The sequence below is a fragment of the Narcine bancroftii genome, chromosome 6 (genome assembly GCF_036971445.1).
Source record: "Narcine bancroftii isolate sNarBan1 chromosome 6, sNarBan1.hap1, whole genome shotgun sequence".
Lineage (NCBI taxonomy): Eukaryota > Metazoa > Chordata > Chondrichthyes > Torpediniformes > Narcinidae > Narcine > Narcine bancroftii.
Genome location: NC_091474.1, coordinates 29,666,966 through 29,692,556, shown reverse-complemented (window position 1 = coordinate 29,692,556; position 25,591 = coordinate 29,666,966). Strand labels below are relative to the sequence as shown.

General features: G+C 41.6%; 1 protein-coding gene across 11 annotated transcripts in view; it reads right to left on the bottom strand.

Moving 5' to 3' along the window:
- Positions 1-25,591, bottom strand: part of chd6 (chromodomain helicase DNA binding protein 6) — a 218,775-nt gene that overhangs the window by 168,066 nt on the left and 25,118 nt on the right. For 3 of the 11 annotated variants that reach the window (XM_069884536.1, XM_069884538.1, XM_069884537.1), the window contains exon 3: positions 22,513-22,668. The exons of the other annotated variants lie outside the window; for them this stretch is intronic. In XM_069884536.1, the coding sequence (XP_069740637.1) occupies positions 22,513-22,569 (57 nt within the window). In that variant the 5' untranslated portion in view covers positions 22,570-22,668. The remainder of the gene's footprint in view (positions 1-22,512; positions 22,669-25,591) is intronic. 11 annotated transcript variants of the gene reach the window in all.

Genomic DNA, 25,591 nt, shown 5'->3' with positions numbered 1-25,591 from the left:
TGAAATAGATTTCTGGTTATCTACTCTCAAAGAAAAAAAAAGACTTGCCCTATTTGAGGCATCTTCCACAATCACCAAGTATTCCAACCATACTACAGCCAAAAAGGTCTGTTGTCTTCATAACATTCTCATTATGCAGGAAACATTTAGTGATACAACTAGCTCCCATAACCATCACTGTGCCAGATGACCAAGTAACATGCCTTTAAAGATACAGATTCAAAGGTAAAACATAGGGTAAAGACATTGGAAAAATTCCCCAGCTAGTCTTCAAACAAAAGGAACCACAACCATTTTCAGAAACAAAGCTGCTCTCAAGTTCACGTCTGAATCAAAGCCCATTATCCACTAAGAGTTCAGCAATGAAACCATCAGCATGATACATCTCATTATCAGGTCCTGACCTGAAAGGTTGACTGACCATTTCGCTCCTCACATGCTGCCTGACCTGCTAAGTTCCTCCTACTTCTCATCATTCACTCAGAATTCCAGCATCTGCAGGCTTCTTTTCACAGCTTGATCTACTGTATCTATTCAGTTTTATGGCTTGGGATTTGAATCCACAACTTTCTGACTCAGAGTTGTGTGTATTTCACAACAGTGACTGTCTAACTGTTTCAGAGCATCTCAATGCCAGCATCAGAGGTCCCCACTAACAGTATTCTGGGCGGAGTGTTGGCCATCCACAAGAATAACTCCTCATTCTTCCTCAAAAAGGCCTATCAGATTTTAATATTCAGTTGAAATGAAGCCTCTCCAGGAAAGCATACCCTGACCTATGCTAGCTTAGAGAGGTTTCAACTTTAAATTCTCCTTAAAGAGCCCCAAACCCCTTTCTGCTCTCCATCTTCTCCAGTTCTATTACCTGTCAGCACTGGCACTCTGCCCTCTTCTCCAACTCTTCCATCACCCACATTAGTGGTATGATCTGAAATCCTTCACCAATTCAGACCCAATGCAACCCTGAACCCTTGCATATACAGTTCTTCCTTTGTTTTAACATGCCTCAGTAGATTACCTGGAGAGAGTTTCCTACAGCAAAAGTGCCAGTAAATTCTAGACATTGTTGCTGTATGCCACTCTATGTTGTGATCTAATGTTGGAGAAATAAAGAATGGTTTTACCACAGAAGGCTATTTGGCTAGTCAAGTCCATGCTATGTCTGAGCAACCCAACCAGCTCTTCAAATTATTTTCTTTCAGACAATTCTACAACATCATTTTGAAAATGAGTACTCTGGTATACATTCCAGACACAATGGACGTACTGCTTAGGTAAACCTATTCCTTATGTAGATTATTCTTTTGCCAATCATCATCATTCTACACCCACTAGTTTTTGTTACCTCCATGAATGGGGACAGTTTCTCCCCTCTACTATCATGACCCACTTCATACCTCCAATCTGATCTGATAACAAAACCCTTCATTCACAGAATAAGGCCACCTTCTCCAATCTATCCATATAATAAAAGTCTTTCATCCCCAGAATAATTTCAGCAAATCTCATCTGAATCTTGCGGAAGTGTAGCATTCAGAAATGGACACAATACTACAGCTGTGGCCAAATCAATCTTTCATAAATGTTCATCGTGATTTCTCACTTATATATCTAGTGCCTTCTACAGGATTTTTTTTTATAAACCACTTTTTCAATCTGTACTGCCGCTCTCCATGAACTATACACCAAATACCCGAAGATTTATCCATTCTTACATCCCTTCAGAATTGTGTCCTCAAGTTTAGATTCCCTCTACTTACTCTTCTTTCCTTTGTAAATAAAATTGAGGGGAAGATAAAAATACTTCTTCCCATGATTGTGGGTGTCTAAGACAGGAGGGCACAGGCTTAAGGAGAGAAGTAGGAGGTTTAAGGGGACTCAAGGGGGAATTTTTCGTACAGAAACAGTTGAAATATGGAACTTGCTGCCTGAAGAGGTGGCAGAAACATATTACCTTACAATATTTAAGGAACATCAAGGCAAACACCTGAATCCCCAAGGCATAGAAGCTATCTGGGTAAATAGGATTACGTGTTGATTTTGTATAACGGTTGGCACCGATGTTTCTGTGCAGTATGATTCCATGACAAAATGCAACACTTCACATTTCTCAGCATTGAATTTAATTGGCCACCTCTTCACTTGTTCCATCAGCCTCCAGATCTCCTTTGACTTTTGTTATTTTCTTCACTCTTCTCTACTCTTCCAAGGTTGGTGTCATGTCCTCATGCCTCCCTGGTTTGGAGGAAATACCTCTGCCAACTGAGTCAATTAACTGAAGTTAGAATCACAGCCTTTTCTGGTTGCTCTGCCCTTTAATAAGAAAGACTCACCAACTACCTCAACTCCTTCAAATCCTCATTTCCCTCAATTCTTTCAAAGGCCACATATCTATTGATCAGTGTTGTATATTTACAATAACTAAGATTCCCATCCCACTGTGGTTCATAAACTATCCATTAAACCATGACAACTTTACAATATCAACATTTATCCTTGTATATTTTAAATGAGAAAAATATTAGAAACAACATCTATTCAAGTTCCTTATTGTTAACCCATTCATCGCACGTGTAATCAATGTAATAACTTGTTTTGCACTCTTAACTCTCAGCTGTGACAACAATGCCTTATGCAATGATCCACGTGTAGTCTCCTCAAAACCTGTTACCTCCTTCATTTTGTATCTTACATATTTTTGCAATAAGAGCCAATCTTGCATTCGTCTTCCTAAATGTACTGCTTGGTCATTTAAAAGTAGGAACATAGTATAAACTCGATAAACATGTCCACCATGGGTAATCAATTGAACATACATTTTGGACCATTTCCAGCAATCTGCATTTTTATCATGCCTTTATAACTCCAATACATGACAACCATTAACATTACAATCAAAGATCGAGATGTTAGAGCAAATGAACACAATCTTGGTCTTAGCAGTTTAAGGAAAAAACAAAGAGTTAGCAAGGACATTTTTGAGGACAAGAAAATGGTTGATGAACAAGAGAGCAGGAAATGAAGAATTCAGATGTCTGAGCTGGAAGAGGTTACAGAGATTACAAGGGGTAAGGCAATGGTGCAACTTGGAGGAAGCCAGACACAGAAAGTGAGTACTGATAATGTTAGGTCAATGGATTATACATACACAAGCATAAACTGCAGGCAGGTTTATATATTTGTGAATCTAAAGAAATTAATTCAGATTTTCATCAAAAAAACTTTGTACAGGTACACAATCCTTTATCCGGACATCTAAAATCCAGAACACTCCAAACTCCGACAAATGGGGAGAGAGACGGCAGCGCGAGTCGGGCGAGAACCGGGAGCGCGAGTCAGGCGGGAGGCGAGAGACCGGCTGCGTGAGTTGGGCGGGCGGGGGGGGGGGGAGAGAGATCGGCAGCGCGACTGGAAGGAGGTGGGGGTGGATACGGCAACACAATTCAGGTGGGCTTAAATCTGACTTTCCGAAATCCAGAACGCACTGTCCCCCGAGGGTTCCGGATAAAGGATTGTGTATCTGTACAATTAATCAAATCTGACCCTCTCAGCTTAACCTCTTTACATCCCAATAACTATCCAAGAAAAATTGTCTATACACAAACAGGACTGGGGCCTATGGGAGAAGGGATACAAACATAAAGCACATCATAGCAGTGTTGACCCATATTATATACAAACATCATTCCAAACACAGATTAAATCAACAACACAGGCCTGAGCTGGACAAGTGCCTTAAAAACAGTGGCTAACCCAAGAGCAAAGGAGAAATCTCAGGAAATCCTGAAATGGATTACTCTTGTTCACTGGGTCACTGTCTCCATGCTGGGCAAAAAAAACCCAGAAAATCTCTCCAACTTTTTAAAAGAACAGCCCTACAGTGCCCTATTCAAAAAGAAATCTTTCATTGAATCAATCGAATGAGGCCTAAAAGGAGATCTCTCGGTGGCCTGTACTTGTTTTTGTTTAGAAGGCCCAGAGGGCCTCACGCTCTGAATGAGGCTGCTCAAGCTCTGTATCTCCCTCTCTTTCGCTTGTGCTCTCCCTCGCATGCACACAAAAGAACACCTCGGATCATCAACGCAATTCAAACAATGCTCACCTGATATCTAACCTCACCAGGGTAAGCTAGAGCAGTGTCTGCCCCCATTAAAAAGCAGGCCATTTCCAATCATCCTTAGTCAGACTCTTCTGTCCAGTTCAGCCGAGGAAAAGCCAGACGTCTGCATCACAGTCAACACTTGATGCTTTCGCTCACTCATTCTCTCTCTCTACATCACTGCACAAATTGCTTTTCTTCCCCTCCTCCTGATGTACTGCAGCATTACGTTGCATGCACAGTAGGGGACAGGAATCAATGCAGGACCCAGCACTTAAAATCAATATCTTCCCGCTCAACGTAAACAGGCTTCAATCTGCCCACAAGCCTCCCTCAGAAAAAAAACTACGGTACATCTTTCAGCTCCAAAGACAGACTACAGACTCACGGAGTTTTCTTGTTACAAATGAAAAGTCTTGCTTAAATGGAGTCATCAAACGAGTTCAGCCTGGGTCGAGCTTGCTCGAAAGAATTCCAGGGCCGCTTTATTACGGTCATTACAGTGTGTGCGGGGGAGGGTGCACAGACCGAGTATCAAACATTTTCATGCATGTATTCAACTTCCTACCAGGAGAATACAAAGCTATTTAAAAAAAATAAATACACGAACGACTGGAGCAGAAGTGTACAACAACATATTTTGGGGGAGGGGTGAAGAGGCAATTTACAAAATTATGCAAAGGGTGAATACACCATTAAACTGAAGTCATGTAAGGAAAGAGAACAGGTCCTCACAGGAACTGGCCCTTCGGCCCACGTGTATCTTCAGAACATGATATTCAAATAAAACAAAATTGTGGCTTGTACCTGATATACCCTCCGTCCTCTTTCATATTTATGAGCCTCTATTGTTTGCATATACCACTACTCCTGGTAGCCTTTTCCAAGCACCCACCACTCTGTATTTTCCCCACACGTCTTTCAACTTCCTGCTCCTCACCTTAAACGTGTATCCTCTAGTGCAGTGGTACTCAACCTTTTTCCCCCCACACATACCACCTTAAGTAATCCCTTACTAACCACAGAGCACCTATGGAATCGTATGCCATTAGTACTCTGTGGTTAGTAAGGGATTACTTAAGGAGGTGTGTGAATAAAGAAAAAGGTTGAGAACTGCTTGAGTGTGTTACGCTTTTGCCCTAGGGAAAAGGTTCTGACTGTCCACTCGATGAAAGCCTCTCATTTTACAAATCTCTCTCAGGTCGCCTCTCAAGCCATGTGCACTCCAGAGAAAACAACTCAAGCTTGTCCAATCTCTCTCCACAATTCATACTGATTAAAGTTCCAGGGATGAGCAACTTTTTAAAAAAAACTCACTTTCCCCCTTAAGTATTCCCTATGCCATAAGTGCTCTGTGATTAGTAAGGGATTGCTTAAGGTGGTACGTGAGTAGAAAGGAAAAGTTTGAAAACCACTGTTTTAATCTTACTAACTGTCTCGTTATGTGCACGGTTTCATAACTGCAAAGGAAATGGGCCAATGACAATTTTTCCTCAAGCAAAATATTTCAGTAACAATTGGGTCAAGAGCAGTGGTTCTCAACCTTCCCTTCCCACTCACATACCACCTTAAACAATCCCTTATCGATCACAGAGCACTTATGGCATAGGAAATACTTATGGTGGAATATGAGTTTAACAAAGGCTGCCCACTCCTGGACTAAACCAAGCTTAACCTCTTCTCTACCCTTTCCAAAGCCTCCACATTCTTCATGAAATGAGGTGACCAGATTTGCACGCACTATTTCAAGTGTTCCTAACCAAAGTTTTATATAGCCACAGCATGATTTCCTTACTTGTATAATTAATGCTTTGCCCAATGAAGCCAAGCATACCACATACCTTTGAGACCATGTCATAGGAGGAGAAATAGGCAATTCGGCCCATCAAATCTTGCCCAGCATTTAATCATGAGCTGATGCATTTTCCCACTCATCCCCATTGCCTGCCCTTTTCCCTATAACCTTTGATGCCCTGGCTAATCAAGAACCTCTGCCTTAAATAAATCCAATGACTTGACTCTATAATTGTCTGCGGCAACAAATTCCACAGATCTACTACCCTCTGGTTGAAGAAATTCCTACGCATCTAAGTGGATTCCCTTCAAACCTGAAGTTCTGCCTTCCACCATGGGGAACAGCCTTTCCACATCTACTCTGTCCATGCCTTTCAATAATGAAAGTCTTTCAATGAGCTTCTCCTAAATACCAATGAGTACAGGCCAAGAGTCATCAAATGTTCCTCATAATCATTCCCGGAAACATCCTTGAGAACCTCCTTGAATCCTTTCAAACGTCAGCACATCCTCTTAAATGAGGAACCCAAAACTGCTCACAATACACCAAATGTGATCTCACTAGTGCCCTATAAAAACTCAAAAATCACATCTCTGCACTTATATTCTATTCTTCTTGAAATGAATGCCAGCATTGCATTTGCCTTCTTCATCACCAACTCAACCTGCAAGTTTACCTTCAGGGTATCCTGCATAAGGGCTCCCAACTGCCTTTGCATCTGGGAATTTTCAATTTTCTCCATATTTAGAAAATAGTCTGCCTGTTTATTTATTTATTCTACCTAAGTGCATACTTTTTTCATTTGCCACTTCTCTGCCCATTCTTATAATCTCAGTCCTTCTTCAGCATCCCTGTTTCCTTAATACTACCTGTTCCCTGACCTACCTTTGTATCAATGTAAACCTGGCCACAAAGCCATTCATTCCATTATCCAAATAATTAATATACAACATAAAAAGAAGCAGCTAACACTGATCCCTGTAGAACACCACTAACAACTGGTGTCCAACCAGAAAATGATCCCTATATTCAGATTCTCTGCTTCCTTCCAATCAGCCAATACTCTATCCATGTTAGTATGTTTCCTGTTATACCATGGGCTCTGATCTTGTTCAGTAGCTTCGTGTACAGCACCTTATCAAAGGCCTTCTGAAAATCCAAATACACAACATCTCCCTTATCCAGGCTGCTTGTCATTTCTTCAAAGAATTCTAATAGATTTGTCAAGCAAAATTTTTCCCTTAAGGAAACCATGGCTTTGCCTATCCTGACATATGCCTCCATGTACTCCATAACCTCATCCTTAACAATCGACTAACATCTTCCTAACCACTGATGTTAGGCCAACAGGTCTATTGTTTCAAGAGTATATAGATTTTTTTTGGGAGATAAATTGGGAAAGGTTTGTTAGAGTAGGTCACATACAAACACTTTAAAACAGATCTTATTTAAAATACTGGAGCTCTGCCCAATGCTAGACATGTCAGGGCCAACAGTCTTTGCAATAGCTATGGAGAGTGCCCAAGAGATTTCACTAATGGGTTGTTGTTTACAAAAAGGCAACAGATGAAAGATCTTGTTGAAGGCGCAGATTATCTGGAGCTGTTCAAAGAGGGTCATGTGGTTTTGCAAGCAGAGAGAGTCAAACAGGCTTTCTCTTGGAGAGAGAGAGAGAGAAAGATCACTTCTACAGTGTTACAGTCAGCAACAGCAGCTGGGACTGGAACAGGACAAGCTGGCAAGCTTGTGGAAAACCCCATGTGAAAGATGGGTTGTAAGTGATTGATTCAGCCTGATCAAAGCCCCTGTGGTTCATGCAAGAGGAGAGGACTGGCTGTCTAATGTTTCACTTGGAATAAGAGAAACAAAAAGGAACTCTGTAGTGACCTGAAAGAAATAGGTTATCATCTGGAGAACCCTGAAAGGGGCAAGTTTCGTCAGTAAGACATTGAAGTGGCTGGATGTTCATTGTACAATAAATCTCTCTCTAAAAACTGACAAGAACCTTCCTGAGTGGTAGCCATTTACCTTTCGAGCACTAAAGCCTGGTGAACTTTATAAATGTTAAATTCTGTGCACAGTATAAGAATTGCCTGCAACCAGTGAACTTGGAGGAATGAGATTGAACTGTGAACCAAAGAACTTTTCTGATCTTACACACATATTGTATACACGTGAACTTAGAATTTGAAGGGGGTTAAGTTAGGTTAAGTAAATCAATAGTGTTAAGTTAAAGTTTGATCCTGTTTTCATGTTTAAAGATAATTAAAAGCAACTTTTGTTTAAATAATAATTTGTCTTGGTGAATATCTATTGCTGTTGGGTTTTGGGGTCCTCTGGTCTCATAACGTTATAACTTGCTTTCTGAATAATGGGGAGGAATTTACAATTTTCTCCCCTGAAATAGTAATTGCACCAACTTCCCTTCCCTGATGTGCTTCGACATCTGGTGCTAATGTCTTCTACACCAAAGACTGGTGAAAAATACTCATTTAGTTCTTCTGCTATCTCCTATTATTTCTTCAGCATCATTTTCTAGTGGCCTTGCATCTAATTTCACCTCTCTTTTACTCTTTATATACGAAGAACCTTTTTGTATCCTCTTTAATATTATTATTATATTATCTTTCATACTTCATCTTTTACCTCCATAAGTTTTTAAAAACCTCGATCTTCTATCTTCCCACTAATTTTTGCTTCCTTGTATGCTTTCTCTTTTACGTTGTCTTTGAGTTCCCTTATCAGCCACAGTTGTGACATTTTTCCATTTGAATACTGTAATTTCCTCATTTTTTGTATGTATTTATCCTGCACCTTCCCCTTTCCTTGAGAAACTCCATCCATTGCTGCTCTGCCTTCTTCCCTACTAGTGCTTCCTTCTAATCTATTTTGGCCAGTTCATCTCTCATGCCACTGTAATCGCCCTTACTCCACTGAAATACCGACACATCTGACTTTAGTTTCTCTTCGTTAAATCTCAAATTGAACTCAATCATATTGTGATCACTGCCCCCAATGGTTCCTTTACTTTAGTCTCTCTAATCACCTTGGGTGCATTGCCCAACACCCAATCCAGGATCACCGATCCCCTAGTGGGCTCATCAACAAGCTGTTCTAAAACACCATCTCGTAAGCTTTCTACAAATTCTCTCTCTTAAGATCCAGTCCCAACCTGGTTTTCCCAAATTACTTGCATGTTAAAATCCCCCATGACGACCATAACATTGCCCTTCTGACACACCTTTTCTATTTGCTCTTGTAATTTGTTCTCCACATCCTGGCTGCTGTTTGGTGTCTGTATATAACTGCCAACAGTGTCTTTTTACCCTTGCCATTTCTTAACTCAACCCACAATAATTCTGTATCTTCTAATCCTATGTCATTTCTTTCTAATTATTTAATGTTTTCCTTACCAACAGAGCCACACCACCCCTCCCTTCTACTTACCTGTCCATCCTTTCGATACACTGTGTATACTTGGACATTCAGCTCCCAATGACATCCATCCTTTAGCCACGACTCTGTGATGGCCACAACATCAAACCTGCCAATGGTAGCTGTACTACAAGGTTATCCATTTTATTCCTAATGATACGTGCATTTAAATACAGAACCTTTATTTGTTACTTTTGACTCTGTGTCCCTGTTGAATTGCAACTTATCCCAATGGTTGCAATTTTGACCTATCTGCCTGTACTACCACGTGGACTCCCTACCAGCTGTCCCTAATTGTGTGCCAGCTGCCTCTTCTCCTTGGTTTCCACCCCACTGAGAATCTAGTTTAATGCCACCCCCCCAACCCCCTACAGCATTAGCAAACCTTCCTGACAGGATATTGGTTTCCCTCCAGTTCAGATGCAATCCATCCCGCTTGAACACCCCTTCCCCAGAAAAACTTGAAACTCTGCCCCATCTCTTCAGCCACACCTTTGGCTGCACTATCTTTCTGTTTTGACCTTCCCTAGCTCATGACTCTGGGAGTAATCCAGAGATTACCACCTTGCTGGTTCTGCTCTTCACCTCTTCCCTAACTCCCTAAACTTACTTTGCAGGACCTCTACTCCACTCTTGCCCATGTCATTGGTAGCAATATGCACCACAACCTCTGATTGCTCACCCTCCTCCTCAAGAATATTCTGCACCTGCTCATAAACATCCTGGACCCGGGAGGCAACGCACTATCCTGAAGTCTCCTTTGTGGCTGCAGATTCTCCTAAATGCTCCTGGGCCAATGTTAATACTGACCCAATATCACCCAGAGCAATTTATCTGTTCATTTACTTCATTACTGAATGGGAGCTGCTGTCTCCAAATTAACTATTGCACTACAACAGTGACTACAGTTCAAAGCTAGAACATGCTGCAATCATTCAGCATTTCAGAAATCTCACTTGCTATTTTAAGCTTTTTGCCTATTTAAACCTCTCCTATAATAAAAGATCCATGCCACCCTAAAGCAGGACCACCTGGCTTGGGCTCAGCAGTGCACACAAAGTATCAAATCCCACACAAAGATATTTTTAAAATTTTTATTGACAACACAGTAGAAGCCAATTCCGGCCATTGAGACCCACGCCATCCAATTAACCTGCAATTCCGTACTTTTTGAAGGGTGGGAGGAAACCAGAGCAACCATGGGAAACCCATGTGCTCACGGAGACAATGTACAAACTCCTACTGACAGCATCAGATTTGAATGCAGGTTGCTGACACAGAAATAGCATTGCGCTAACCGCTAAGTTAACCAGGCTGCCATTTCACATTATGCAGGACACCAGCACCACCACCATCAGTAAATGTTACAGGGTGAAATGCACCATACAAATGATTCACAAAACTACTCCTGTACACCCATTCATAACCAACTGTAACAAACTATCCACAATAAGAAATGAATGGCTAACGGTAAAAATAGGAAGAATTATGCTGGAGCCTGTTTGACTCTTTAATAAAGTTGATTTAGTCTCAACCTCAACTCCATTTTCCTTCCAGATCCCAAAAACCCTTAGATCTAAGTAATTCAAAAATCTATCACTCTCCACTCAAAATAGCATAATACTCAGCATCTATGGAGGAAAAGAAATTACCACACATCACAGTAAAGAGAAGGAGCCTCTCAGATTAAGTTCCCAAGTTCTGGTCATTCCCACGAGAGAGATGACCCTCTCACCAATTCCTTATCAAGCTCCCTCGAGGGTTTGTTGGTTTCAATGAGTTCACATTCATTCTTCTAAACTCAAGTGTATTGATCTGTTCTGTTCAATGTTTACACAGTGGTAAAACACCACCCAAATTGCAGGGTGAACTTCAAAATGTTGCGGTCAAGTTGCACACTTGACTGTCAAAATTGGAGGAGAGTGAGTTTTTTTATTAATTATGGAAAATGCAAATAGAGGAGGAGCAAAGTAAATTATATGAACAAATAATCTTTTAAAATATTTACATAATTGCATTAAATATCTGCAGATTGTTTTATTTTAGTTACTATTGAATTTTTCTCTTGATGGAATGCAGTTCACTGTTCCAATCAAGGAATGCCTGCTTTAGTTTGTAGGGGCTAGATGCCAAATCGAGGGAGTCTGGCACTGGGTAGGCCACAGCAAGCACTGGAAGCTGCAAATGAGAAGATCATAGATAGAAAGAACAATGAGCGGGGCTCCATAAAGTAACTCGGCCGATGAGGAGTTGAGATTCTCCTTGGGTTCTGTTCTTATTCCCAGAAGGATCCAGGACAGCTCATCTGCCCAATCAGGTCCCTGGAGGCGGGCCATCAGTGCAGCCTTCATGTGCCTATGGAACTGCTCCGCCAGGTCATTTGACTGTGGGTGGTAGGCTGATGTGTGGTGGAGCTGCATTTCCAGCAGTCGCCACAAAATGTCCCAGAGCACAAAAGTAAATTGTGGGCCTCTGTCGGAGGTGATAAGTGTGGATAGGCTGAACCGAAATACCCATGCGGAAATAAAAGCTCCCCCGCATGAATCGGTCGATGACTCTGTCATAAGAACTGTCTCCGGCCACCAAGTGAATCTGTTGATGACCGTTAACAAGTACTTAGACCCTCTTGACACCGGAAGTGGGCCGACAACGTCGATCTTCACGTGGTTGAATCTGCGGTGGCTGGAAAGGCTGAAGTGGTGCCTTCACATGGCTTTGCACTTTTGCAGATTGGCAGTCCGTGCACATCTTTGCCCAATATGACCTGTTTTTTTGAGTCCATATCACTGCAACGTCTCCTCGCAGCAGGGACAATAGGGTGAGGCTGACCTATGGAAACATCGCACAGGAGAGTGGTACCTTGGAGCCCAAAGGCTACATCCTCGAGTTGCAGGCTTGTGACAGCAGTTCTATAAGCTAGGAGCTTTGGTGAGCACTACATAGTCTACACCCAGAGAGAGGGCACGTACTGCTTGAACGGAGGAGTGGGACAGGAGATCAGCCACATTACTCCTACCGGAGATCTGATGCCTTTGCGAAGGCAAATGTTAATGGTTTGTGGTCAGTAAAAACCATGAAGTCCTTGCCTTCCAAAAGATAGCAGAAGTGTCTGACTGCTGGGTTCAGCACCAGCAGTTCCCTATCGAATGTGCTTTATTTCATTTCCAGACAGTGGAGGTGCCTACAAAAATGCTAGAGACTTCCACTGTCCATTGGTGTACTGTTCCAAGACCCCGCCTACTGTTGCATTGGACACGTTTATCTTCAAGGTGGTTGGTGCATCAATTTGTGGGCAGACCAGAAATGTTGCCTTCGCTAGGGTGTCTTTGGTCTGATGGAATGCTACCATCGTCTCCCTTGTCCACTTGAGTTCCTTGGCATTGCTGGACATGAGGTGGAATAGGGGTTTCATAATATGAGCTGCAGAGGGTAGAAAGTGGTAGAAAGTGCTGATAGAAATTGACCATCCCCACAAATTCCTGGAGTCCTTTGATGGTATCAGGGTTTGTTTGAGGATGGCTTCCATCTTGGTAGGCAATGGAATGACACCCCAGCTGCTGATCTGATGACCCAAGAACTCTATAGGGTTGGCAGGGTTTAGTTAGCCTGAACTCCTGTCGGCAGCGGCAAAGTAAACAAAGATGCTACAGGTGCTCTTTGCGGGAGTGACTGGCAACAAGTATGTCATCCAAGTATATGAAAAGGAAGCCTATGCCATGCCCCACTGTGTCCATTAATCGCTGGAATGTTTATGTAGCATTTTTGAGCCCAAACGGGATTCTCAAAAATTGGAAGAGGCCGAACGGTGTTATGATGGCAGTCTTGGGCATATCCTCCAGGTTTATAGGTTTTGGTGGTACCCACACACCAAGTCAATTTTAGAAAATGTCCTGGCCCCATGAAGATTAGCTGTAAATTCATGTCTCACAACCTCTAACCATCATTCCCTGCTTTCTTCCATGAAACCATATTTCTATCCATTTGATTCCTTGGATGCCATGCAATTTAACCCTCCAAAGCAGCCTAACACATGGAACCTTATTAAATGCCTTGCTGAAATTCACATTTACAACTCTGGCTTTATCAATCTTCTTGGTCACATCTTCAAAAAAAACTGAATTGCATTTGTGATACATGACCTCACATTTACAAAAGCCATGGTGACTATCCTTTATCACCCCTTGTCTATCCAAGTGCACATACATCTTCTCCCTCAGAATACTCTCTGGTAGCCTACCAGCCACAGATGTTAGGCTCAATGGCCTGTAGCTCCCACGCTTTTCCATGCAGCCTTGCTTGAATAGGGGCACAACATTTTCCACCTTCCAATCTTTTGGCAGCGCACCTGTATTCAATCCCTTTCATAAATCTCAGTTGGGGCATCAGTAATTTCCTCTCTAGCTTTCCAGTGTCTTCAAATATATCTGATCAGGCCCAGGAGATTAGTCTACCTTCATATGCAATAGGACCTTCAGCAGTGGAGACACAAAGCTCCTTCATAAGGTTCTACCACCCAGTCCAACTACTGACGGCTCTGTACAGGCTGTGGTTTATTTTAAAATCCTGTGACCATGGGGTCTGGGCCCAAGATGGTGGCACTTGCATTTGGCAGCGGGCTTGAAGAATTACAGACTCCTGGGAAACAGAGGACTGGTGCAGGGCACCAGAAACAGGGAAAACACTCCATTTCAGAAGGAGAAGCAGAGATGACTTTACGGGATGGAGGTCACAGCGGCAGACCAGCAAGGGGCTCTGCGACTGAAGTACACAGAGGTGGCGGGCTGTTAGTAACTTGAGGTGAGGAACCCATGGAGTCAAAGGAGTCACACAAGACCGTGGACTGTAGGTGACTGGTTGAAGGAGTACTGGGTATCAGTATCAGAATGTGAGAGCCTGCTGAGGGCACCAAAGGTTTTCTACTTGGTCTGTGAAGCTGCAGGGGCACTGGAGGTGAATCCATGGACACTCAGTGACTCTGAAGGGACTCTCTTTTGCTTCTCTTTCTCTGAATGAAAGCAGCACTGGGCAATTTCTGCTGATGGTGAATCTTTGTCTGCCTTACAGCAGACTAAAGGCAATTTCATTTAATATTACATCTGTTTTATTACATGACAATAAAATAATCTTGCATCTCTATAAGATGTAGCCTATGACACCTCTCTATGCTGTCCACAACATCAGCAACATTCATGTCATGTGCAAATTTAATTTGAAGAGGAGCCAAGACAGGTTGGAAATTGAGAAGATACTTTCCCCAGTGGGGTTGACAAAGTCAGAGGTGATAAGAAATTTCTTTTGCCACTCATGAACCTTTGGACTTCTCTATCTCAAAGCTGAAGTGGAGATAGATAAACAGTGTAAACAAAAGAGTCAGGGATTATGGGGAGAGTGTGGGAAAGTGGTGTTGAGCCCATGAGTATCAAATGTCAAGAGCAGGATCGATGGATATGTGCTTTTGATCATTGTGGCAGAAGCCTGTTTTTTGCAGGACCTACAATATTGCTACTTACATAAAGCCTTTTCCATGTGAAACGTCCCCATCCCAGCAGTCAATCTAGTGAATAAAAGCAGAAAATGCTGGAAATACTTTAGTCTTCTTCTCAGTTCTGACAAAGGGTCTTTGTCCTGAGACAACCACTAAAATTCTCTTCTCTCAGATGCAGCCTGACCTGCTGAGTTCCTTGCACAAAGTACAAGGGACAACCTATTCTGGGCTCACAACACCTCCTCATTAGTAAGGAAGGTGCAGCAGTGCCTACACTTCCTAAGCAGGTTGAGGAGGACAAGGCTACCGGCCCAATCTTGACAACATTTTACAGTAGCACAGTTCAGAGTGCCTTGTCTGGCTGCATCGTGTGGAATGGTAGCTGCAAAGCATCGGACTGAAGTTTATACAGAGGATTATTAAAACGAGAGTATCTTTGGAGTCTCTTCCTCTACAGGAAGCATTTTCTAACTTGGGATCATGTTTCACCCAGCACACAGTATCTTCAATCCACTACCATCAAGAAGGTGGTACAGCAGCATCAAAAATCAAGATTGCCAGGCTGGGGAATAGCTTCCTCATACAGACCGTGAGACTGATGAACAGTATCTTGTAACCGTGAAAATCATCCCAAATATTTATATATTTATTTTGATTGTGTGATCTTTATGTACTGTGCATTGTGTGTTTTTGTACATACATCCCAAGTCTGGAGACATGCTGTTTAATCAGATTGTATATGTACAATCAGATAATAAACCTGAACTCTAGTATTTCTCCCATTTTCTGATTTTACTTTAGATTCCAGCTTCTGCATTTTTTTTCAACCCGTTAAGCTCTGCTTTACATAACTAGATGTTAACTTTCTGCTTGCCTTGACAATATCGTATCTCTCTGAACATCAAAGTTAAAAAGTATAATTCATTCAATTTAAATTATATTTATTTTTTAATTCCTTCTATCAAAATGCAAAACTTCATTTCCCCAATTTACTTTTTTCCTTTCTTGCCCACTTGAATAACCTGCCCAAAACTATTTGCAAACTTTTTTCCCCCTCAACTTGTTTTGCCACCTACTTTTTACAGTCAGCATACTTGGATACATTATACTGTCTCACATCCTAGTCATTACTGCAGACTATAAATAGCTGATGTTCCAGCAGTCAGCTTGACAACTTGAAAGTGACCCATTTATCCCTACTCCCATTTAATCAATTAACCAATGCTCAAGTTGCGCTCACAAGTTCTCTCAACCCCATTCCCCATTATGTGTGGCAATACTTTGTTCTATCATAGTACTTTTCTAATGAATCAAAATATATCATTCACTGTCCCCACCCCACCCCACCCGCCCACTTTTATTCTTCCTGCAATCTGTAGCCTAACAACTTTGTTACCAGTAAAATACAATTTCACTGTAGTTCACCAGGTTATCATTCCCCATTTTCTCTCTCCCAGCAGTCCCCTCTGGGTACACCAATCTGAACTAAGAGGCTCTTTCTCTGGAGGTCTTAATCAAGATCCTCACAATTATCAAAAGGTTTGATGAGGATTAAGAGAAAATGCTTCCACAAGTGGAAAGGTCCAAAACTATGCAACATTAATTAAAAAGCAGGACTTCCAGGATTATCATTGCCAGGGCCATGAGTTTGAGGAAAATAGAGCAGTTCAATGTGTGGCTGAGAAGCAAGTGCAGGATGGTACATGGATCATTGGGCTCTCTTCCAGAGCAGGTGGGATCTGCACCAGAGGGAAACATTACACTTAAACGGGAAGGTGACCATTATCCTTGCAGGGAGGTTCGCTAGTGCTACTCAGGAAGATGTAAAGTAGCATGGAGGGTGGGAACCAGAGGAGCAAGATAACTAGTGGAGAAGAGAATGGCAGATTTTATTGCATCTGTAAGGAAGGGGCAAGTGAATGAACACAGTGAGACTGAAGGAGTAAAGTGTGTTTATTTTACTGCAAGGTGCTTTATGGATAAAGCAGATCAACCTCAAGCCTGGATCAGTATTTGGAATTATGTTGTGGCTACTACAGAGACTTGGTTGCAGGAACAGGTCTAGCACCTCAATGTTCCTGGGCTTCAATGCTTTAGACAGGAGAGAGAGGAAATAAAAAGGTGAAGGAGTTGCATTACTAATCTGGGAAAGTGTCACAGCTGAACTCCAAGAAGACACACTGGGGGCTCATCCACTGAAGCATTATGGATAGTTTAAAATAAGGAAAGTACAATCACTCGACAGTGTTATACAGGTTGAGTACCCCTTATCCAAAATGCATGGGATTTTGGATTTTGGAACACCATTTAAAAAAAAATGCACTCATTCATTCATACTTAAAGATGCATGCACTCACTTTACAATATGAATATTTACATATGCACAAATTAACTGAAGTAGATATATATAGAAAAAAATCTACACTCAATAATGCACTACTTGCATCCGCTACATTCTGTTCTCCGTTAGAGATTTCTGAACTCTATTTCTTATTACGAAAATAGTTTTGGATTTTGGATCATTTCAGATTTCAGGTATTCAGATAAGGAGTACTCAACCTACACTACAGGACTCCCAATAGTCACCAAGAGGTATAGGAAATGATGGTGTAGACAGATTATAGAAAGGTGTAAAATGAACAGGATAGTCATAATGAGAGATTTTCATTTCCCACAATATTGACTGGGAAATACTTTGAACTAGAGGCTTAGATGAGACAGAATTTGCTTAGAATATCCAGAAAGGTTTCTTGAAGCCACATGCAGACAGTTCAACCACTGAAGGGACCATGCCTAGACCTTGTACTGGGAATAAAGCTGGGCCAGGCGACTGGAGTTTTAGTGGGAAAACATTTTGGGAATAGTTATCACTATTCCTTAAGTTTCAATATAAATGATTGAGAATAAGCCTGTATCTCATGGGAAAATATTAAACTAGGGAAGGGCAATTACATTACGCTGGAGCTAGGGGGAAGCAAGCATCCACAACTAATATGTAAAATATATATTTTTTTAAGGACTAGCTAATTAGACTGCTTGGAGTCAGAGAAAATTGGCGAGTGACTAAAGTACTATTCACCAAAGAGAAAGGCATGGAAGATAGGGAGCATAGTGTGAGGAATGGTCATGTGTTGGGCATTTTGAGATCAAGGTGATGGTGCTGGGTCTTTTGAAGAGCATTAAGATGGACGTCATCAGTGCCTGATGGGATATATCCCAGTCCTTGGAAGAAGCAAGTGAGAAGATAATTTGGCATTGACAAAGATCTTTATATCTTCTTTATCAACAGGTGAATTCCAAATGACTGGAGAGTGGCCAGCCAATGTCGTACCTTCGTTCATGTAGCGAAATAGGGATAATCCAGTGAGTCTCACATCAGTGGTCGGGTAACCATTGGAGAGGATACTTAGGGAGGGGATTTACACACATTTGAAAAGACATGGTCAGATTAGGGTCAGTCACCATAGATTTGTGCAGGGCAAGTCGTGACCCACAAATCTGATTTGAGGTTTTTTTTGAGGATTTATAATTGGCTGACCTACAAAAGACAGAGGGTAGTTACAGAAGGATGTTATTCTGGCTGGAGGCTTGCGACTCCTGTTGTTTGTGATATATAAAGGAAATGAAAAAGTAGATGGGCAAGTTAAGATGTTGGGAGATGACAACAGGTTTGGTGGGACAGTGTAGAGGGCTATCAAAGAAAACAAGATATAGATCATTTATAGATATAGGGAAAATATCAAATAGAGCTCAATCTGAACTGTGGGGTGCTTCACTTTTGGAGGTCTAATGTACAGTGGATCTGTAACGTTAATGACAGGACTCTAGAAGTAGGGATATGAAGAGGGATCGGAAATCCCAGCCCCACATATCCTTGAAAGTGGTCATGCAAGTAGATTGGATGGTAAAGAAGGTGTATGATAGGCTTGCCTTCATTGGCTAAGGCATGGAAGATAAAAGTAAGGAAGATATTGCAGTTACTGTATATAAAACTTAGGAATATTGTGTTCAATTCTAATCAACCCATATGGGAAGGATTTGGAGGCTTTGGAAAGGGTGAAGAGATTTACCAGGATGCTGCCTGGTTAATGGATATGGGGAAAGTTTGGACAAACTGGGGTGTTTTCTCTGGAGCAGAGGCTAATGCATGACCTGTCAGAAATTTATAAAATTATGAGAAACATTGATAAGGTAAAAAGACAAAATCTTTCTCTTCCCCTTCTCCCACCTCCCCCCCCCCCCCCCACCACCACCCCCACCACCACCAAACCAGATAAAAATGTCACATGTTGCCAGTAGTGTTGGAAGCAGCTACAATAGTAATGTTTAAGATGCTTCTTGATGGATACATGAATATGCAGGGAATAGAGGGATACGCGTTACGTGCATGCAGCAGAATCTTAGGCTGAATTTGGGCAACATGTGGATACATGATAGGATCCTGTGCTGTTCTGTTCTATGTTCTATTAGAGAGGCACCAATAAATCAAACCCATTTAACTTGAGTGCAATGGGAATGAGTTACTTATTCTCATGATGAAAGCAGAAAAATGTTTAGGAGAAACCAGATAAACATCAAGGGAAGAAAGGAATAAAAAGACATGCTGATAGGATGAGATGAGAAAAAGATCATGGAGTTGAAACATCTGCATTGCCTAATTGGGCTAAAAGACTTGTTTCTATCCATGCTGACCCTCATGGTTACCAGTGTGTCACCTGTTTCTACTTGCAGAATACCTCTTCACTTGCACGCAAAGTCTTTGGTATCAGCAAAGCTTACTGTCTTATGGATAATTGTGTTAATGCTGTGGCCAAATTTGGACCAAGGCAGTTTGCAGTCTTAAGCAGTCCCTCAGTGTCATGGACTCCTGTAGGTTGTGAAGTAACTAAGGAATTCAGTGTGAAATCTGCACTTCCCATCACAGTGAGTACCTAGAGCTGATGGAATGGCTGGGTTGTTTGGAATGCTTGCATTTAGCATTCACATACTCTGAAGATATCCAAAGTGCTTGGTGAAGGCCAATTCTGCATGTTTTAGCAATCTCAGCCCAGTGATTCCCATAAATCAGTGAGGATATTACATCTTTTCAAGGAAGGTGTGAGATTGTCCTTGCATCTCCTGGGAATAGCTGATCTTGATGAAGGATATTTGTTTCAGGAATCAGATTTCAGGCATGCAGATGATGTAATCCACTTATCTGAGCTGAGTCAATGAGGTCAGAACTTTGACACAAGACCCCAATACAGCTAGTCTATCCTGCCAACTCATTCAAGGTTGGAGTCAGCATTATTGGGACTTCTATGCTTTTAGACCCTACTAAATGTTATCCACATTTCTAACAGATGGAAAGCAGAGATCACAGTGATGAAGAGATAAAGCCCAGCACTGAGTTTAACATATATTTTATCCAAAGCCTGGTAGTGCACCGAAGGTGGGTTTCATCAGTGTCCATCCTAATTATGTTGTCTCCAAGAAATCAGGTTACCCCATTGACCAAACTCTCATCGTGGATCTTCAAAGATGGGGATTGCCTTGTGTGGCAGAAAAGGTTAATGTGAAAATGGATCAGCTCATGATTGAAGGCAGGACAGACTCGATAGGCTGAATAGCATATTTTTGCTGCTCTGTCTTACGGTCTTGCAGTTCAGTGATACTAAAAAGTTGATTTTGTACGAGAGGGAGCTTCTAGGGGGTCAGGTGCAATGTCCACTGTTTCTCATATTAGATAAGGGCATACTTTCTAAATCTGCAGCTGACAAAACTTGGAGGCAGAGTGGACTCTGAAATTTAATGCTGAGAAATGTATTACATCTGATAGAACAAATGAAAAGGAACAAAATATAATAGATTACACAATTGTAATAGAAGATTATTCCAAGACATTCTATAAGTATTGAGACAGACAAGGGACTGCAGTTGCTGGAATCTGAGGCTAACTACGATCTGCTGGAGAAACCTAGTGGTCAATCAACATCAGTGGGAGAAAAATGTTCAATGTTTCAAGCTAAAGCATTTAACGAGACTGGTGAAATGTATAAGAAAGGCGAGTGTAATGATGATAGGATGAGACAAGGGTCCCATGTGAGATTGGTGAAGAGAAACATTGACAGAGGAAGCAGATTGGCACATGCCAGATAAAGGGAGAGAAAAGCAATAAAGAAAAGGAAGACAAGTCGCAGAGGGTGCTTAGAGACAAGGATTACCAGTGCAACATTCTGATAAGATGAGAATAGTGATAAATAGAGAGAGCAGATAGAAAAGAGAAATTCTAGGGGGAAGGAATGGAAGAGTCCAATGGTGATTCACCACCTTCCAGAGATCTACAGTCCCTTTCATGTGAGGCAAAGGTGATGCACATCAAACCTCATCAACTGCATTTGGTGCTAAGATGTCACCTCTTTTACATCGGTGTGACCAAGTGTAGACTTGGGCATTGTTTTGCAGAGCACCTACATTCTCTCCGCAGTGACCAATGAGATCCCAACTGCAAGCCACTTTACTTCCCACTCCCATAGTAGACCGTCTCTCTGGGCCTTCTTCAGAGGCCAACGGTAGGATACCCTCTTGCTTTCTCCATATCCCTTTCTCTTGCTCTCCGCCCCTTTTTTAAAAAAAATCCCCTTTCCCAGTCATTCTCTCTCTCTCTCTCTCTCTCTCTCTCTTTGGTTCCATTCCTTTCATCCTCATTTCCCACTGGATTCTTCTGCTCTTTCTACACCCCACCCCTCCTTTGGGTCTATCTGCTCTCTCTTTATACCACCATTGGCACCTCGTCTTATCAGACTGGCAGCCTTCATCTTCTGATCACCCACCCTGGCTTGGATCATCTTCCTCCACCTGACCCCTTTGTTTTTCTTGCCCCTCTCTCCCTTTGTTTGGCATCTGCCAATCAAGTGCCTCTGTCCATCAAACTTCACCTTACCCTGGTTTCCCAATCCCACATGTTATTCCTTCCACCCTGTCATCTTCACACTGGCTTCTCTACTCTGGATTTCCAGGCTTGATGAAGGGTTCCAGCCTGAACTATTGACTTATTTTTCTGCCAATGATGTTGTTCAACCTGTTGAGTTTCCTCCAGTAAATTGTGTCCATCCTCAGATTCCAACATATCATCTGGCACCTCCAGTTTTGTTGCTTCAATCAGCTCTGGCTTCACACTCTATTTCCAATTGTAAGTTCAAGCACTGCTCCAGGATCTGTACTCAAAATTTAGCATAATAACCTAATGCATTACAAGAGAGCATTCGATTATTTTTTTTTCAGCACAGGGTCAAGCAGCTGAATGATGCTACTCCTTCTATGCTTCATACTTGGGACAAGATCTTGCAAACCTTGGTGTAGGTCAATCGGGTATGATTGGGTGGGGTGGTAATGTATGGCATAATATCAGGCTCAAGGAATCAATGCTTGTGCTGAGTTCACAGAATTCTGTTTTGCAAACTCTAATGCAAGACTCATGTTGGTTTAAAAAAAATAGCTTTATTCCAAAATTATTGACAAGAGATGGAGGAGAAACAACTTTCCGCTGGTGCCCTATCATGGAGCCTGAAGCAAGAATGCAGAGCATGCACTTAGGAAAGGCAGAAAAACTTAGGAACGATCATCCTGGATCATTCTGATACCCTCCCTTTGTTGCCGCATGCATCTACATTGCCTGATTCTTTTGCAAATGACCTTCAATCTGTGTCCTCTGCTTACCAACCCATCTGTCACTGGAATCAGCATCTCCTTATTTCCTCCATCAAAATTGTTCATGATTTTCAACACTTCTCAAATTTCTCCAACTCCCAATATTTGCTCAATGTTGCCAGGACTGTCTCCAGGAAAAGGCAGCATTTGAAGATATCCAAGCACCTGAAGATATATATAAGCAAGTGTTAAATTGTGTAATCAGAAACTAGTTTTTAATGGGATTTATTTGTTTTAAATATGGTTATCAGTGGCAAAGACTAATCCTTGTTGCAATGTACTATACACCAAGGCCAGGAGTTCCATGATTTTGACAAGATAAAAGAACACCAATTTATTTTCCAGTTGGATCGGGAGCATTCTTTATTTAGAGAATTAAGAATAAGGGGATCTAAAATTCTGAAAAGGATAGATAATAGAGGCAGGAAAGTGGTTTCTTCTGATAGGTGAGGAGTCATAGGCTCAAGATTCAGGGCAGTTGATTTAGGACAGAGATGAAGAGAAACCGCTTTTCCCAGTGGGAGAATCCCTGTGGGATTCTCTACCTGAGGAAGCAGTAGAGGATGGCTTATGAAATACATTTAAGAAACAGTTAGATGGATATTTCCATAATAAGGGAAAAAGGGTTATGGAGAAAAGGCAGGTAGGTGGAGCAGAATCCAGTCAGATCAGCCATGATCTTATTGAATGATGGAGCAGGCTCGACAAGTCAGATTCCTACTCCCTATTTCTTCTATTCTTATTAAGCTTTCAAACAGATCATTAAATAATTTCAGATTAAGTCGCTTTATTCATTTTACCCCATGACAGAACCTAACTACTTTCAATAAACTCTGTCCTTCCTGCCTCAGCACTTCAGTCTGGCAATCAGTTCACCTGATTACTGTCTAATCAAGAAACACTCCGCTACCTTTTGCTAGAACCTACCCTCTATATGCTAGCTTAATGATTCATGTTGAACAAAAGCTGGACATAACAGCTCTGGCTGAACCCATAAAAGCTTATCATGAGTTTCTTATTTATTTACATTTCATGTCCTTATTTACAAAGGCAGGATACCACCATTATTTTTTAATTCACTTTCTCAACCCACCTTGCCAAACGATGTCAATATATAGATGCTCCTTGACTTACAATGACCTGACATGATTTTTTGAAGTTACAATGGTTATTATCACTATATTTTATGATTAAGATTTTTTTCCATTATTCAAGATATTCAACAATTAGAAAAACAGGCTTTGTTTTAGATAAATTTGCCCAGCTGCAGGCAACAAAAGTGTTCTGAATACATTTTAGGTTAGGCTATGATGTTCGATAGGTGAGGTACTGTATTCTTTTTCGATTTACGATTTTTCCATTTACGATGGGTTTATCGGAACGTAATCTGTTCTTGCATCCCTTCAAAATTCCACCCTCTAGTTTATAAAGTAATTCTTCCAAACAAAATGCAGCACTTCACTTTTCTCAGCGTGAAATTTCATCTGACACCTATCTGCCTATTCCACCAAGGAATGAAATTCAGTCTGTTAATATCTTCAAGCCTACAAATCCGGAAATTCGGTCATATTACACATCACTAAATGCTCTGATGTACGACTTTGTTAAGTATTGCCTTGATATCAAGTGCAGTGACTCTCACCACCTCTGCAATCAGCTCTTTTGTCCACATTTGTATCAAGGCTGTAACCAGGCTTGGAATGCAGTGATAGATTATCACCTTACTGTGTGAAGTGGTCACCAAACCTTTTACATTTAAACACTTGACTATACATCAAACTTACCCATCATCTATTAAGCACTTTGGGAAACCTTGAGTTTGTAAAACATGCTCCGTAAATGTCCATAGGTCTTTAAGAAAGAACGAACAGTGGATTGATAGTGTTGTGGGAGTGGGTGATGAGCTGATAGTTTGTGGTTCTGAGGGGCATCCAAAAATGATCGGCAGAGAACAAAGAGCTATTATATTTTCAAATATACATTTGTGGATAGCACCCAGAATGTTCTGTGAAAGCCTCTCTAACTGCTCCCTCTCTGATCCCTGCTACTCTCAAACTCTACAACCATGTGATCACCAGACTTACCTATTACCTACCAACCTGTGCTCCACCCTTCTCCCCAACCCTTTTGTTCAGGTTATTCCTGATCATGGTTTTTGCCCAAAATGTCAACTGTTTATTCCTTTCTGTGGATGCGTACTAACTCACCGAGTTCCTCCAGCACCGTGACGCACCAACTGGTAATGGGTCCACACAATTTGTAGTTAAATGCATGCAGGGTTAACATTGAAAAGCATCACTTTAGCTTGGAGGAAAACAATGATGATCCAGGCTAGTTGAGCACATTAGAACAAATGTGAAAAATCACCATGCAGGCAGAACAGCAGTTTACAAAGGCCACCTGTCAGCAATGGTCAGGCTCCTCCTCTCACTCATATTTCCTGCAGCTAACTTTCTTGAAGAAGTTCAAGTTTGGGGGAAAACATTTAAATACATGACAATTCCACCACTGCCAAGGCCTACCCATTTATTCCAGGAAGCAGTTCATTCTCTCTAATCGGCCTTTACATCCTGCTCCTCATTTCATCCTATTGGGGTGTCCCTGGGTTCCTCTCTCCTTGTGCAATTATTTAAGGCCCTGTTAAAAGCATCATGACTCCACCATACCCTAATGTTCCATATTCTTAGTTACTGAGTAAAAGATTATGCCCAAATTCACTACTGGATCATGAAGGCCACAAAGGTTCATGTCCTTTGCTCAGACTTCCCTGCAAGATTCTACACCTACCAAATCACATCACAATCTCAAAAGCCTCTCCAAGAGAGAGAAAGCTGCAACCTTTCAATCAAGTCCAATAGTTACCGAAAATCAGTGCATGCATCATTCTTATAAATACTTCTGTAATTTTCTAGTGGTATCTGCATTATTCATCTTCCCAGCACTGTAGAAAACAATTCCTCCTTGATTCTTTGTTCAATTTGCCTTCTCTTTTCTTCTTTGGCTTGGCTTCGCGGACGAAGATTTATGGAGGGGGTAAAAAGTCCACGTCAGCTGCAGGCTCGTTTGTGGCTGACAAGTCCGATGCGGG